The 13,430-nt window shown below is 38.9% G+C and overlaps 1 protein-coding gene across 3 annotated transcripts in view; it reads right to left on the bottom strand.

Moving 5' to 3' along the window:
- The window catches only part of EWSR1 (EWS RNA-binding protein 1), a 28,216-nt gene that overhangs the window by 3,199 nt on the left and 11,587 nt on the right, over positions 1 to 13,430 (bottom strand). Inside the window, exons 6-12 of one of the 3 annotated variants that reach the window (XM_012644117.1) lie at positions 11,208 to 11,375; positions 9,117 to 9,328; positions 7,800 to 7,980; positions 4,975 to 5,009; positions 4,405 to 4,437; positions 4,032 to 4,150; positions 356 to 485 (exon numbers count right to left, since the gene is read on the bottom strand). In XM_012644117.1, coding sequence (XP_012499571.1) covers positions 356 to 485; positions 4,032 to 4,150; positions 4,405 to 4,437; positions 4,975 to 5,009; positions 7,800 to 7,980; positions 9,117 to 9,328; positions 11,208 to 11,375 — 878 coding nt within the window. Of the gene's footprint in view, positions 1 to 355; positions 486 to 4,031; positions 4,151 to 4,404; positions 4,438 to 4,974; positions 5,013 to 5,260; positions 6,151 to 7,799; positions 7,981 to 9,116; positions 9,329 to 11,207; positions 11,376 to 13,430 lie in introns of those variants that run through there. The other 2 variants (XM_012644116.1, XM_012644118.1) reach the window with 2 other exon arrangements.

Raw genomic sequence — 13,430 nt, forward strand, 5'->3', positions numbered from 1 at the left:
AATTGGTTTTGTCTTAAGTAAAATTCCAGGATTAATTTCAAGGCCTCTCCCAAGTCAGCGCCAGTGACTGGGCCCTCACACAGCTGAAGGGAGACAGGCAACCCACCTCCCCCATGAGCAGAGGGAAGTCTTCCTGCTCCTATGGCTCAAGTTCCTTCCTCCTGCCAAACCCTACAGTCACGCAGAGGGAGAATACATCTGTTCCTTGTCCCTAGAACCACATCAGAGAATGGTGTTCTGGCGGCATCTAACATTTGTAAGATCCTTTATCTGCAAGTTGACACATTCAACATTTGCTTCAAGACTCCCTCTGTGTGCCCAGAACGAGTCAAGAATGCCAGTGAGCACATCCTACCATCAAACCACTCCACAGCAGCCTTGGCAGTTGGTGGGTCTTCATAGGACACTGTGGCATCACCTTTGGGCTTTCCTGTCTCTTTGTCCAGGTAGATGTGGATCATGGGTTGCCCAGTTCTCTTGTTCATCTACACATAAAATAGTACAGTTAGGCTGTGGCTAGAATATACTAGTTTGGGAGAAAAAAAAAAATCCATGTCAAATTCCAAAGAGTCTCCCAGACTGTCAAAAGCAGTAATTTTTCACATGTAGACACACAGTCACTAGGATGTCAGTCTGAGTAGAATTATGGATAACTTATTTCCCAAATTTCTACAACAAACATGTAACTCAGGCGATCTCCTCCTTAGACGTGTTTTATCATAAAAATCAAAACAGACCTAAAATTAAAGTGTGTAAGAAAATAGGATGGGCCCTCTTCCTTCCCTAGCCATCTTCTCCTGGTGCCTATGTACCCACCCTAGCATTTTCTATGCCTAAATAGGCAGCCACCTTGTAGGTAGGGGCAGTCAGACATAAGACATGACTAGCATAAAGAAAATTATCCATAAACCATTAAGTACAGTGTAAGGGCTGGGTGTGCCATATAGATTCTTGGTTAAGTCCAAGACAGCCAGTATTTCCTCCAGAGCTAAAACAGAAGACTAGTTTTTCCAGATGAATGTGAGATGTAGCTGGCTTGAATTCAGAAGCCACACTGTACAAGAAATCATCTTCACATGTATTTTTTGCATTAAATGTGCACATGATCAAAGTCTTACCTATACACGTTTGTTTACATATCCAGTAATACCCAAGAGCTGTCAATTATAGGACTTGAAGAGATGATACATAAAGACTGAATGGAAATATAGCAAAATGGTGGTATGAAAAATGGGGAAATGTATTTCTTAATCTCCTCTGTTTCCAAAATCTTGATGGTAAATGCTACTTTCTTAACCAGATAAACCCAACATACCTAAATAAACATGTTACATACATATTAAAAAAACCAATTAGCTTTTAGAGTGTACATATCCATGCGTGCACACAAAGTAGAGAGAAGCCTTATATAATTTAAGATTTACCAAAATCAACTGTATTTCCACATAGCTGTAACAATCAGAAAATGTCATTTAAAAAGAACCATTTAACCACGGCAACTCAAAGAAACAAAAACAAAACAAAAACAAAACAAACCAACAACCACACCCTAAACCTAGAAATGAAACTAATAAAAATATGCAAGACCTTTAAGGAGACGGTCTTTACAGAAGACCTAATAAAGACCTAAATAAATGGAGACACATAATATTCTTGGGGGGGAGGGGAGGATTAGTTAGTACAAAAACGTCAATTCTCAAACTGTTTTATGGATTTACTAAACATCCAGCTGGGGTTCTAAGGTCTTTAAGTTTATGGGGTTCATAAGCTGATTCAAAAATTTATATTCAAGAGCAAAGAGTGAATAGCAAAACATTTCTGAAGAAAAAGAACAAAACAAGAATTTACCGTAGCCATCAAGACTTAGAATAAAAACATAGTAATTCATTGTGGTATTAGCACAAGATCACACAAACTGACCAAAAGTACACAGGAGAGCCATGGACCACGCACTAGGAAACTTTCTATGTGACAGACAAGCACTAGGCACCACTGGGGAGAGGGCAGACTTAATAAATGCCGATGGAACAAAAAACTCTTGTCTATAGAAAAAAAAAGACAAAGACCAGTAAGGAAAAAAGTGATTAGCTCAACTATATTAAAATCATTATCTTCTATTCATCAGAAAAAAATTAAAGCAAGCCACAAACTAGGAAAAGACATCTGAAATTCAGACAAGATTTAGCTTTCACACAATATGAAGAACTATTACCTAATAAATTAACAAAAGACAACTCAATGAAAAATGAGTGTCAAGACATAAACAGGGATTTCATGTAAGAGGATATGCAATAAAACAACATTAACAATCAAGGGAAAGTAAAACCACATTCCTATTTTCTTCCACCACATCGGCAAAAGTCAGGTACTTGTAGTTGTGGTGAGGCTGAAGTAATCTAATATCAGAAACGCCAGCTGGAGCCCACGCTGTTCAGCCACACTGTTACCTTGTCAAGCTAAACATGTACACACCTTGAGAACCAGCAATTCCACTCCTAGGTACAGTTCATCCTCATTATTCATGGATTCAGTATTTGTGAATTTGCCGACTCCCTAAAGATGATTTGTAACCCCAAAAACAGTACTTGTGGTACTTTCGTGATCATTTATGAATATAAGAAGAGTGGCAAAAGATTCAAGATGCCTGAGGCACGTGTTCCTAGCAGAGGTGGAAGACAGGGCAGTGCAGTGTTAGAAGCTCCAGCTCTGGGGCAAGCTTGAAGAGTTCGAAAACCCACTCTGGCACTGGTCTGTGGGGTGGCCTCAGACGAGTCACTTAACACTTAGAAATTTATTTTCTCTTTTGTAAAATGAAGATAAGATTCTACCAAGATGTTTTAGTTTTAGAATTTCAGACTATAATCTATATGAGATATGTATACATATGTACCTACCTCTCCTAGGAACAATGTCTCAGCATTCACTAATTCAGTATCTGCAGTAACTTTATAGAACCACCATGAACAAGAACCACCTGTATATGCACCAGAGAAACTTATGTACTGTGCACCAGGAGACATGTACGAGAACATCTACTGCAGCAGTGACTGTATAATAAAAACTGAGAAACTCAACTGTCTGTATTAAAAGAATGAGCTACTGATCTACTCCTCCCTACCCTGAAAAACTCCATTCTCTTAGTCTCCCCAATTTCACTCACAACGACACCAGCATTCCAGTTAATTCAGACCAAAACCTTCTCGTCACACCAGCTCCCTTAACTTGTCAAATTCCTGCCCCAGGAGCTCTGCCCTTATTGTTCCCTGCACCTGTTCCCTTCTGGTCCCAGGTACATGTTTTCATCCTTCATTTTATCACTGCCCTTCTTGCTTTATTTATTTTCCTGCATAATACTTAACATCTAGCATACTACATTCAATTTTACTACTCATTTCCCACTATATGTAAACTCCAAGTGTTCTTATCTGTTTATTCACCGGTATATTCCCAGTCCTCAGAACAGCGCTGCCTTATAGTAGTGCTTAATAAACATTCAAGTTAAAAAATGTCAAACAAAATATTACTAAAAATGTATCTACAAACAGATGGAAATAATAAAATTCAGGCTGGGGGAGGGGAGAGGGATTCAATTAAGAAGAACTATGGTAGGTGCTTCAAAGGTATTCTTATAGCTCCACTTCTTATGCTAGGAGGTGGATACACAATGTTCCTTATTTTCTCTCTCTATGTTATGTAGTGTTTTGTAAGTACTTCATATTTCACAACAAAGTAGTGTCCATACAAGCATTCGTATAAATAACTGATAATTATAAAAATGATGCTAAGTTAATTATAAAAATGATGCTAAGTTATCAACTGTGCTTAAACTGTGTTTAGCATTTCTTTTCCATCAAAAGACGGCTAACAGGTTGTTTTTTTTTTTTTTTGGTATATGAAGGAGCAAACCATGCGACACCCAGAAATGTCAGGCAACTTCAGAAACAACTCTCAATATCAATTCAATCTCTTTAAAATAAAATGCTCTGTTGGTCTAAAGTTCTGCCAGATAACCCGGTTATGCTTTTACTGACCTTAACAACCCCACACTGCTTAAAGAAGTCTGCCAGATCATCTAGAGTCACATTGTCATTTAATCCTTGCACATAAATTGCACTGTTGTCAGAGTCTTCATCCGGATCTACGGGTGGGCCTTCCAGAGAAAATAAGACAGAAGGGGAGTTATTATCATTTATTTGTAGGAGCTTCTTATCCAGCTGATCACTACTGCCTAAGGGTATGTATCACAAACCTAAGACCACTATCAACCACACCAACAAGAATGCTGTAAACCAAAGTGCCGTAATAGCAAGATTACTACATTGGTCTATCAGGCTGCTGAACTCTATCATACATTTACTTCTCTGCCATTAATTTGTAAAGCAGAACATAGAAGTTCAAAATTACCTAGATCAAGATCTGGTCCTTCATCCATGGGTCCTGCCAACCAGGAAAGATCATATAAAATATTATTAGTGCACGTCTTGCAAGCTACAAACCTTACAAACACACATAGCTATCTACTACACCACCATTTGATGGGGATTCATTAAATTCAAAATGACCTGCACTGCTAAAATGGAGCAGTGCCTCTTTAACACTTGTGAAAGGTTTGCTAGGGTTTGCTTTTTTCTTTGCTGGTTTGCTTCTAAACCATTAACCAAATACACTCTCAATGCTTATGTGCCAAATTAGCATTAAATTTAAGTCAAAATTTTTCCTCCAAATAAACCAAATTTTAAAAATGTATTCTCCCCCATATTACAGAAGCAGTTGCTCAATCCTTCAAGTTACCCTTTGTTTTGTAACCATAGGTTAACCTTATACCCCTAAGACAATGCCGGCAGTACCCATTAGTCTCTTTTGTATAGATCATTTTTAAACCACTTATGAAACTAATAAAAAATTATAGTTTTCTAAAAACTGACTGTATTTTTTTTTTTTAAACACTATCCATGGTAATACTCAAAAACTTACCACCAGGCTTATTGAAGCCACCTCGCTCTCCAGCGCTGCTGGGGGGATAAACGAAGAAATGAAGGCCTTTCCCTTTAAAAGCCAGTACCGCTCTGAGCCTTGGGGGGGCTCGTGGGGAAGAAGGGCACTGGCTAAACACATCTCCAAACAATGCATCTCTCTCATCTTGTCACTATGCCTTTCTTCAGGGCAGCTTGCTCAAATTTCCTCAATATACAACCTTGCTTGTCTGATTGTACACACCAGTGTGGCTGGTTCCTTTCATTTCGGGGACTGGTATTAATAGTGCAATACTTGGCAAATTAGGAAAAAAAAAACAGATCCCAAACACCCACCCCATCAGCTGAAAAACCAGGACATATAGAGAGGGGGAGCAAGCAGGGGGAGCAGCTACAGTGAACCTTTCCATGTTCATAAAGGTGCACCCTCAACCTCTCCCTGGGGAGAGCCAAATGAGGCCCTGGGCTTCCTAACAAGTCACAGTATAAATAAAGCAGGAGACAACCACATTAAATGCCTACAACACACGAGAGGACGCATCCAGCCAATCTTCAGCATAAAGCCATACATTTCAGGGCACTAATGGATTTAACAATTGCTGTGAAAGGAGAATTTACAACAAATACCAAGGCTCAACGGACTGGGGGTGCAACTTTATAGACATATCAGTTAAAAATAATGATTATGGCTGTATAAAATTACGTATCTTAAAGAGGGGAAGGAGAAATATGAATTGGGCTTTTGGTTAGATTTTGTTTTCTTTAAATAAGGCAGCTCCTCGGTGGGAGGCCAAGTTTTTTTTCTAACCAGTATTGCACCTTTAATACCTGAATATACAATTTCAAGCTGTTGCATGCAGCTTTGTTTCCTTTTTAAAAGTACACACCATAAAATGTTCTCTCTCTTTAAATACAAAAGTTTACACTTTAATGTTACACAATTCTAGAGTATTATACCTCCTCTGGTTCATTACCGAACAACAAGTATGCAGTTACCAAAGTTACAGAAGGATTCCATTTATACAATGAATACATTTTGTTAAAAATATTCTATGTATATTTTTCCTCTCCATATGGACACCGTGTCTAGTCCCACTTTTCATTATGCTGCCGGCTGAGTACTGAGTACGGGTACTTTATAAGTATTGAAGTGTATACAAGGCTCTCACTTTGTAACCTGTAGCATATAAATGCGACAAAGCATGTTAAAAAGTTTCCACGTTTAACAGCCAATGAAAATATCAAAATACTGAGGCAATGAAAAAGGGCATGTTAACAACATTGAGTGCCTTACCTGCAGAAGACACTGAAAACCATCACCACACCACAATAAAAAAGGGGGAGCGGGGGAAATGCCCCTGTCCTGTTCCCACAGGATCCAACAGACCACTTCACAGTCTGTTGAAAAACCTATAGAGAAAGCCATGGTCTCTTCTATGGCTCCAGGAGAGACTTCTCATCCAGAAAGAGGGGCCCCCGCCTCTACTAGCAAAGTCTAGCAAAATTAATAAAATGATTACTTCTGGAGTACTGAAATAAATAAACTTGAAATTGTTTTGGCAATTGAAAAATACTAAAAATTCTAGGTGATTTGAGACGTGATGATAGTAATTTCAAGTGTCTATGTCTATTTTAAAACATCCATAAAGAAGTGAAACCTTTATGATGGAATGACATTCTCCAAATCAGAAGATTGATTTTACTTTATACCAAATTATTCATAAACTTTTGCATGTTGTAAATGACTTTCTTCCAATAAAGATTTCACTGAAGACTTCATTTTTTAAAGTTATGCAGAATATGCAAAACAGTATTAACTATCAGTAGAACGAGATTTGCTAATGTGAAAGTTAAAGATCAACTTTTTGCCTATTTTGAAGTTCATTTCTATAAAGAAAGAAACGCTACTTAATTTTTCCTTGAGCTAACAGTGGCATGCCAAATCCAATTTAGACTTGATACAACATTCTGCATAACTTTTTAAAAACTAGTTTACATTATATAGGGACAGAACACACACAGAACTAAGCCTTCTGGATTATGTTAACCACCAACATTATAGCTCACCTTTATCAAAGTACAGACACCAGAAAGGGAGGAGGGATGGGAGAAGGGAGGGGAAGGGCAGGCAGAGGTAGCAGGGTTATGTCACTGATCTAAACAAAGTTTTCTAAACCAGATTGTGCCATCAATCAAAATGGTCAAACTGATTTAGACTTTTAAAATCTCCAATGGGGAGTGATCCCATTATACATTATTCTGCAAAAAGCTATTGGATTTTTCTGTGCTCCATCGAAACTCTATATATCAGGTGCACCTCAGGCCATAGTTTAAGGGTTATGGGACCAAGATCTTCACTATTACGTTCAACAATTCTGAGTACAAACAGAAGTTGGGGACAAACACTGTGGGAAACAGCTGCATTCCTTTTCTGCAGTATATACCAGGTATTTCAAGACAACCATTCAGAGGCAATTAGTTAAAAACCTAGGGTCGTTAGAAGGGTTGTGTGTGTTCCATCCCAAATCTATTACCCACAGAGGCTTTTCACCTCTGGAAATCACGAAGGGAACTGAAAGCTCTAGTTTCAAAACCATTCTTTTTTCTCCCCAACCCAACAAAGTATATTGGCAGGGAAAAAAGCAAACTGCCACTTCATATATGCCACAAAGATGACATTTCCATGTCTTAAGAGATGGCTTGAGCTCTACGGATTGTCCATGGAAATGTAGAAATAAATTTCTTATGTCTTTCAGTCCCTTCTTTCCATTGAAAATCCTACGGATGAAACAAAATTAGGTAAAAGGAGAAAAGGTTTGCTCTTACCCCATTCCACCGCGTCCTCCTCCCCGCCCACCTCTGCTCATGCCTCCACGATCAAATCCCCCTCTTCCCCTGCCCCGGTTATCAGGGCCACTCATGCTCCGGTTCTCTCCTGGTCCGGAAAATCCTCCAGACTCCTGCCCATAAACACCCATGCTACTGGGGTGGTCCTGTCGGAATGAACCTGAGGAAAGAGTCACATCTGTAAGCCATGGACCAGCATTTACACCACTGCCTGCTGTACTTTCTCCTGGAATCACAGAATTCTCAACTGCAAGGCACTAACCAAGGTACCATCTTCTTTACACCATGATAAAGCACCCCCTAATCAGCAAGCTCTTCTAAGTTCAACAAAAACTGCTGGTTTATCAAAGCTAAAATAACCTTATATAGTTAGCCTAGAATAAACCACTTCCAAACAAAAAAAGCCACCTGGCCAAGATACATTTACAGGATTCTGTATCCCAAGATGTCTCCAAAAGCAGCTGATTTAAACTGTATTCAAGAAACAAAATAGAGCCAGTAGGGCTTTTGCATATTGCTGGGGGCTGAGCTCCATCAAGCGGCACTTTATTCATTTCCGTCATAAGACATGCTCATGGATGGAATTTAATTTAAGAGCAACAATCCAGGTAGAAATTGTGAAGACAGTTTCGTGTTTTTGGTTACTTCTCTCCACACACAAGTACTACAGGTATTCTGTGAGGATTTTTTTGGTTTTTTTTTTTTTTTTTTTTTGCTTAATGCATATAAACAAAAAACAAAACATGTATAGCATTTAGAGCCAGGTATGGTGGTGCATACTCTAATCCCAGCTACTCGGGAGGCTAAGGCAGCTTGTGCTCAGGACTTGGGAGGCCAGCCTGGGCAATGTAACAAGATTCCATCTCAAAAAAGAAATACATACATACATACATACATATATATATGTATCTTTTACTTAACAATTAAAATCATAGTAGCCTTCAACAGTTGCCTGCCCACTCTCCTTTAATGGTTTGGAGTGAGAAGGCAGTAAAGAATCCTGGATTTACTCACTGTACATAACTTCCTCAAAGAGAGTAGGGCTAGCAGCCTAAAATACTTTCTCTGGTCAGTTATAATATCTTTTTTCTTTTTTTATAAGGCATACTAACAACAATTACATTGGAGAAAAGCACTGACATCTTTATTGAGACGTCCAAGCTGTTACTGCTAGGATGTCATGCCCTAAAGATGCATCCTGTATTCCAAAAAATAAACAATGGTAAAGAGCATTCCCCGTGTTCAAAAACTCCAAACGCAATCATTCTTATTTCATTTTCTCTCTTAGCAACTCACTCTGCTGCCCGTAGCTGCTGCTCTGTTGGCTATATTGACTTGGAGCCTGGCTGTAGGATCCAGTCTGGGGGGGGTAACTAGTGGGAGGCTGCTGCCCATAGCTGCTTTGTTGACCATAGCTACTCTGCTGTCCATAGCTGCTCGGCTGCCCATAGGTGTTCTGCTGAGAGTAACTGCTCTGATCATAACTAGTCGGCTGTGTAGAGGAATAGCTGAAAGAAAAAAAAAAAAGAGCTTTTTAAGAAGGAGAGAAGGCTTATTACTTCTTCAAATACCCCGAATAAAGGAGACATTCACAGCATGTGAAACGACATCCTTAAGCAGCCATTTTCTACGTATCAACAGTTTGAATTTAAAATAAGAAAATATTTTTGTATTCAGAACAAAACTTTAGATGGGAGAGATAATTATTGTAACAAACCATCTGAATAAGCCTCTTCTCATACCGCCACCCCCATTTAAAACAATGCTTATTTTCAACTATATTCAAGGCAAACATGAGAGTTTAGATGCTTCCAGTATTATGGTTACAGTATTCACATGTGCATGTGGGGAAGGCTGACCCAGCGAAAAGGACATTGAGAAAAATTAGGGAGAGTTAAGTGAGGTGAGGTGTTTGGTTCCAAGCCTGCCTCCAATAACTCTCTTGAGTAACAACGATTTTCTGAAGAGACAAGACTGCTTGGTGGTGGTGGAGGGTGTGTGTGTGCAGGAGTGTGCCACACAAAAGTGGTAGTTTTCCCTTGAAGATCTGTCTAAGTGTTCAAAATTGCTTTGCTATATAGTTTCAAACTTTCAGACATGTCTTGATGTCTACGAAATCTGGGCATTTATAAAGAAAAGACAAATTAGGAAACTTCAGAACAAAGGAACTATATAAAAAATGAACATTAAATATATATAGAGCTGGGAGCAGTGGTTTGTGCCTGTAGTACTAGCTACTCAGGAAGCTGAGACAGGAGGATCACCTGAGCTCAGGAGTATAAACCCAGCCTGGGCAACATAGTGAAACTCAGTCTCTAAAAATTAAGATTAAAATTAAATCAATATGTTAAATTACCTGGCAGGGAAACTAACCAAAGATATATTCTTGTGCAGAAATAAAGCTTGAAAAAAACTTGTATTAAACTCCTGACAAACCATGATAGTGAGAAACAAAAAGGACAATATATTTTAAAGTACTATTAAACTAAGTGCCTATTATACCACAGCTGTGTGAATTCAATAGTCTCTGAATGTGCACCTATTCAACTCACCAGATTAACTGCTCTCAGCACACAGGCATGGACCAGCTGTGGAAGAACACCGCCCGCTGTAAGGCCCGCCCACTCTTGCTCTAGGCTATATGGACACACTTACCCTGGCAGCTCTATTTGTCCCTAAACCTGTTCACATCTCCTGCACTTTAACGTGTAAACTGATGAAATGAGTGCAGAAAAGGAATTTTTACTTCTAACAAAACTAAGTTTTAACAATTCAGGACATAATCTGGCTTCAAATTAAACTTGGGTGGGAAAACCTGCAGTTCTTTCTCTACTTTAAAGAAACCAAAAATGGACATCGTAACTGCTGGTGTGGTTAACATAAGACAGAGAATGAGGAACAAATAAGCCTGTAGTCCAAAGAAAAGACCTTGGCTCAAACTTTAAAAGACTGGTGCAGGAATGTACCTTTACGTGTGTTAAGTAAAATGTAAAATGATTAAGGCAAAGTTTCTTTTTATAGTGGCCTGCACTTTACCCATCCTAACTGCATTGAAGAAGATGGCTCCTATGGTTCTGTTTACATGCTTTCATATACTTCTGCTTTTCATCCTTCTGAGTAAAAGAGTAAAATTAAAGGGAAGAACCCAGAGTGGCAAAAATGTTCGTCTGTATTTACAGAAAAGTTATTTACTGTCAGGCACTGCAATGGGAATCTAGGACTGAGGCTTTAATGTAACTAAATATGGTCAGAGTTATCACTGGGAGAGTCAGATAACATACCTTACACCTGAGGAGGCCAAAGCAAGTTGGTCAACAACCTGAAAACCCCCCCCCCCTCCATTTTGTTATTTTACTAGTTCATTGTTCGCAAGAAGAAGAGACTGACCTGGTAGGAGGGTAGGATGGAGGTGCGGTGACTGGCTGCATGGGGTAGCTCCCAGGTACCTGGGGATAACTGTAGTTACTCTGTCCATATCCTAGGCTGGGTTGGTTGTAACCCCCTGTGCTAGACTGAGGTTGACTAGTCTCAGCAGGCTTGTTACCATCCTGAGGTCTAAAAGGAGAAATAAAAAAGTCAGACTTTGTTTATCAGCCACAAAAATCTTGGATAAGAACTCTACAAATTTATGAGCAATATGCACTGTTAGGATTGAGCTTGGAAATAAATACAATCGTAAAGTAAACTACACCAAATCCACTGTCAGTCCAACTATATTTGCTGGAAAAGAATACTATGGAATGAGGAGAATCAATCATATCCACAAGAGAGATCAACATGCTTCATACATTCCACATTAACAGCTATAAAAGGCAGGTATAGAATTGTGTGTTGCCAATTTAAGAGATGGGGGAGTGGATTGTTAGGAAAAAAAAAGCTTTTTCTCAAAGGGGATTATTAAAGATAAATAAGAAACTTAACAATAATGTAAGTTTTAGGTTAGAGTAACATTATGGCATTATAAATTTGGAAAATTTGTGGGTTTATATTTCTCATAACAGACCAGAAAAAACATTTCCTAACTTGGGGTGCCATAAATTAAGCTAACTTTGCCCCAAAGTCTCCATAATAGAAACACCAGAGTAAGACAAGAAACACATACACAGAGCCTCCCCTCATGTTCAGATGAACTGGGAAGTACCCGTTTAATGATGAAAATTAATCCCAATCCCAAGAAAAAAAACCCCCAGGGGTTTCTATTATCTCTTTGCCCTAACAGTTTATACCAAGATTGTAGCAGAGTGAGCTGGAGCTATTTTAAGCAAAGCATCCAACAATCAGCAGGCAGACCAGAGATAAGGAGGAAGCACTGGTCTCCCCACTGACCTGAAATTGGTCACCAGCCCTCTCCTTTTCCAGTGGAAAAGGGAATAGCTGTCACTGATCACAACAGATAAACAGCTGTTTTAAGATGCTAAGGATTGAAAATTAGGAAAAAAGGAATCCAAAAGGATGATTTATCAAAAAAAACAATTCATACATAAAACCATCCAGCTATGTCTTGGATATACTGTTGCATGACAGCATCAAATGGGACTTTACACATTTTTCACCGATTCTGGCCAAGGTATGGACTTTATACACGTGATAACACTCTGAAATGCCTTAGGTCAACTGAAATAGAGCCCTTCTAGGAATCAGACAGATAGTATAACCAAACTACTGCACAGGCTGGCTAGCAAGTATAAACTACCAAGTGGTTCTGATTACTCACTGTGCCTTTTAGAAGTAATTTCGTGAGTGTCTGCCAGAGCTAATTTCTTACTTCTACAGCAGACAAAATGTCTAGCTTACAAGCTGATCTCTTATTTATTCCCTAAAAAATCTTCTTTCAAATCAGAATTCAATGTTCCTTCAAGACTGTAGGCAGAAGTCACCTAAGTGCACTGTCTAAAGCAAAGATCTAAAATCTTCTGCTAAGTAATAATACTGTTTACCTGCTAACCAGTCATAGGGTATGAGCTCTGCTGAACGTAATATTCATCCCACAGCAGGATACTCAGTTAAGAATTTATACTTGCATACGATATTTAAATTATCAAGCCTCTATATCAGCGGCCCCTAAGCTTTTTGGCACCAGGGACCGTTTTCATGGAAGACAATTTTTCCACGGACCGGGGAGGGGGGACAATGGTTTCGGGATGATTCAAGTGCATTACATTTATTGTACACTTTCTTTTTATTATTATTACATTGTAATACATAATGAAATAATTATACAACTCACTGTAGATTGGGGACCCCTGCTCTATATAATGTAGAGAAAATCATGTCAACTGCTTAAGATGAGACAGTACTGTTTGACTTTCAAGATACAGATAAATCTTTTACAGACAATTGGATCACATGACTATTTCTTGACTCACATCATGCTTCCCCCCACTCTCCTTGTACTGTGAACTACCATGTTTTCCCCAAAGAGAAAAGCTCTTACCCATTTACAGGTCCAATAAAACCAAAGATTAAAGCACAAATGTACAATTCTATCGGTCATTTTGTTGTGAGGGAAAACACACACTCAATTTTCTGCTGGGTTTTGTAAAGTAAAACCAACAGCCTTCTCTGACCCCAAAAGGTCACCATTCTGAAACCAAACAACCCATTCAGTGA

The sequence above is a fragment of the Propithecus coquereli genome, unplaced genomic scaffold (assembly GCF_000956105.1).
Source record: "Propithecus coquereli isolate 6110/MARCELLA unplaced genomic scaffold, Pcoq_1.0 Scaffold206, whole genome shotgun sequence".
In the NCBI taxonomy this organism is placed as follows: Eukaryota; Metazoa; Chordata; class Mammalia; order Primates; family Indriidae; genus Propithecus; species Propithecus coquereli.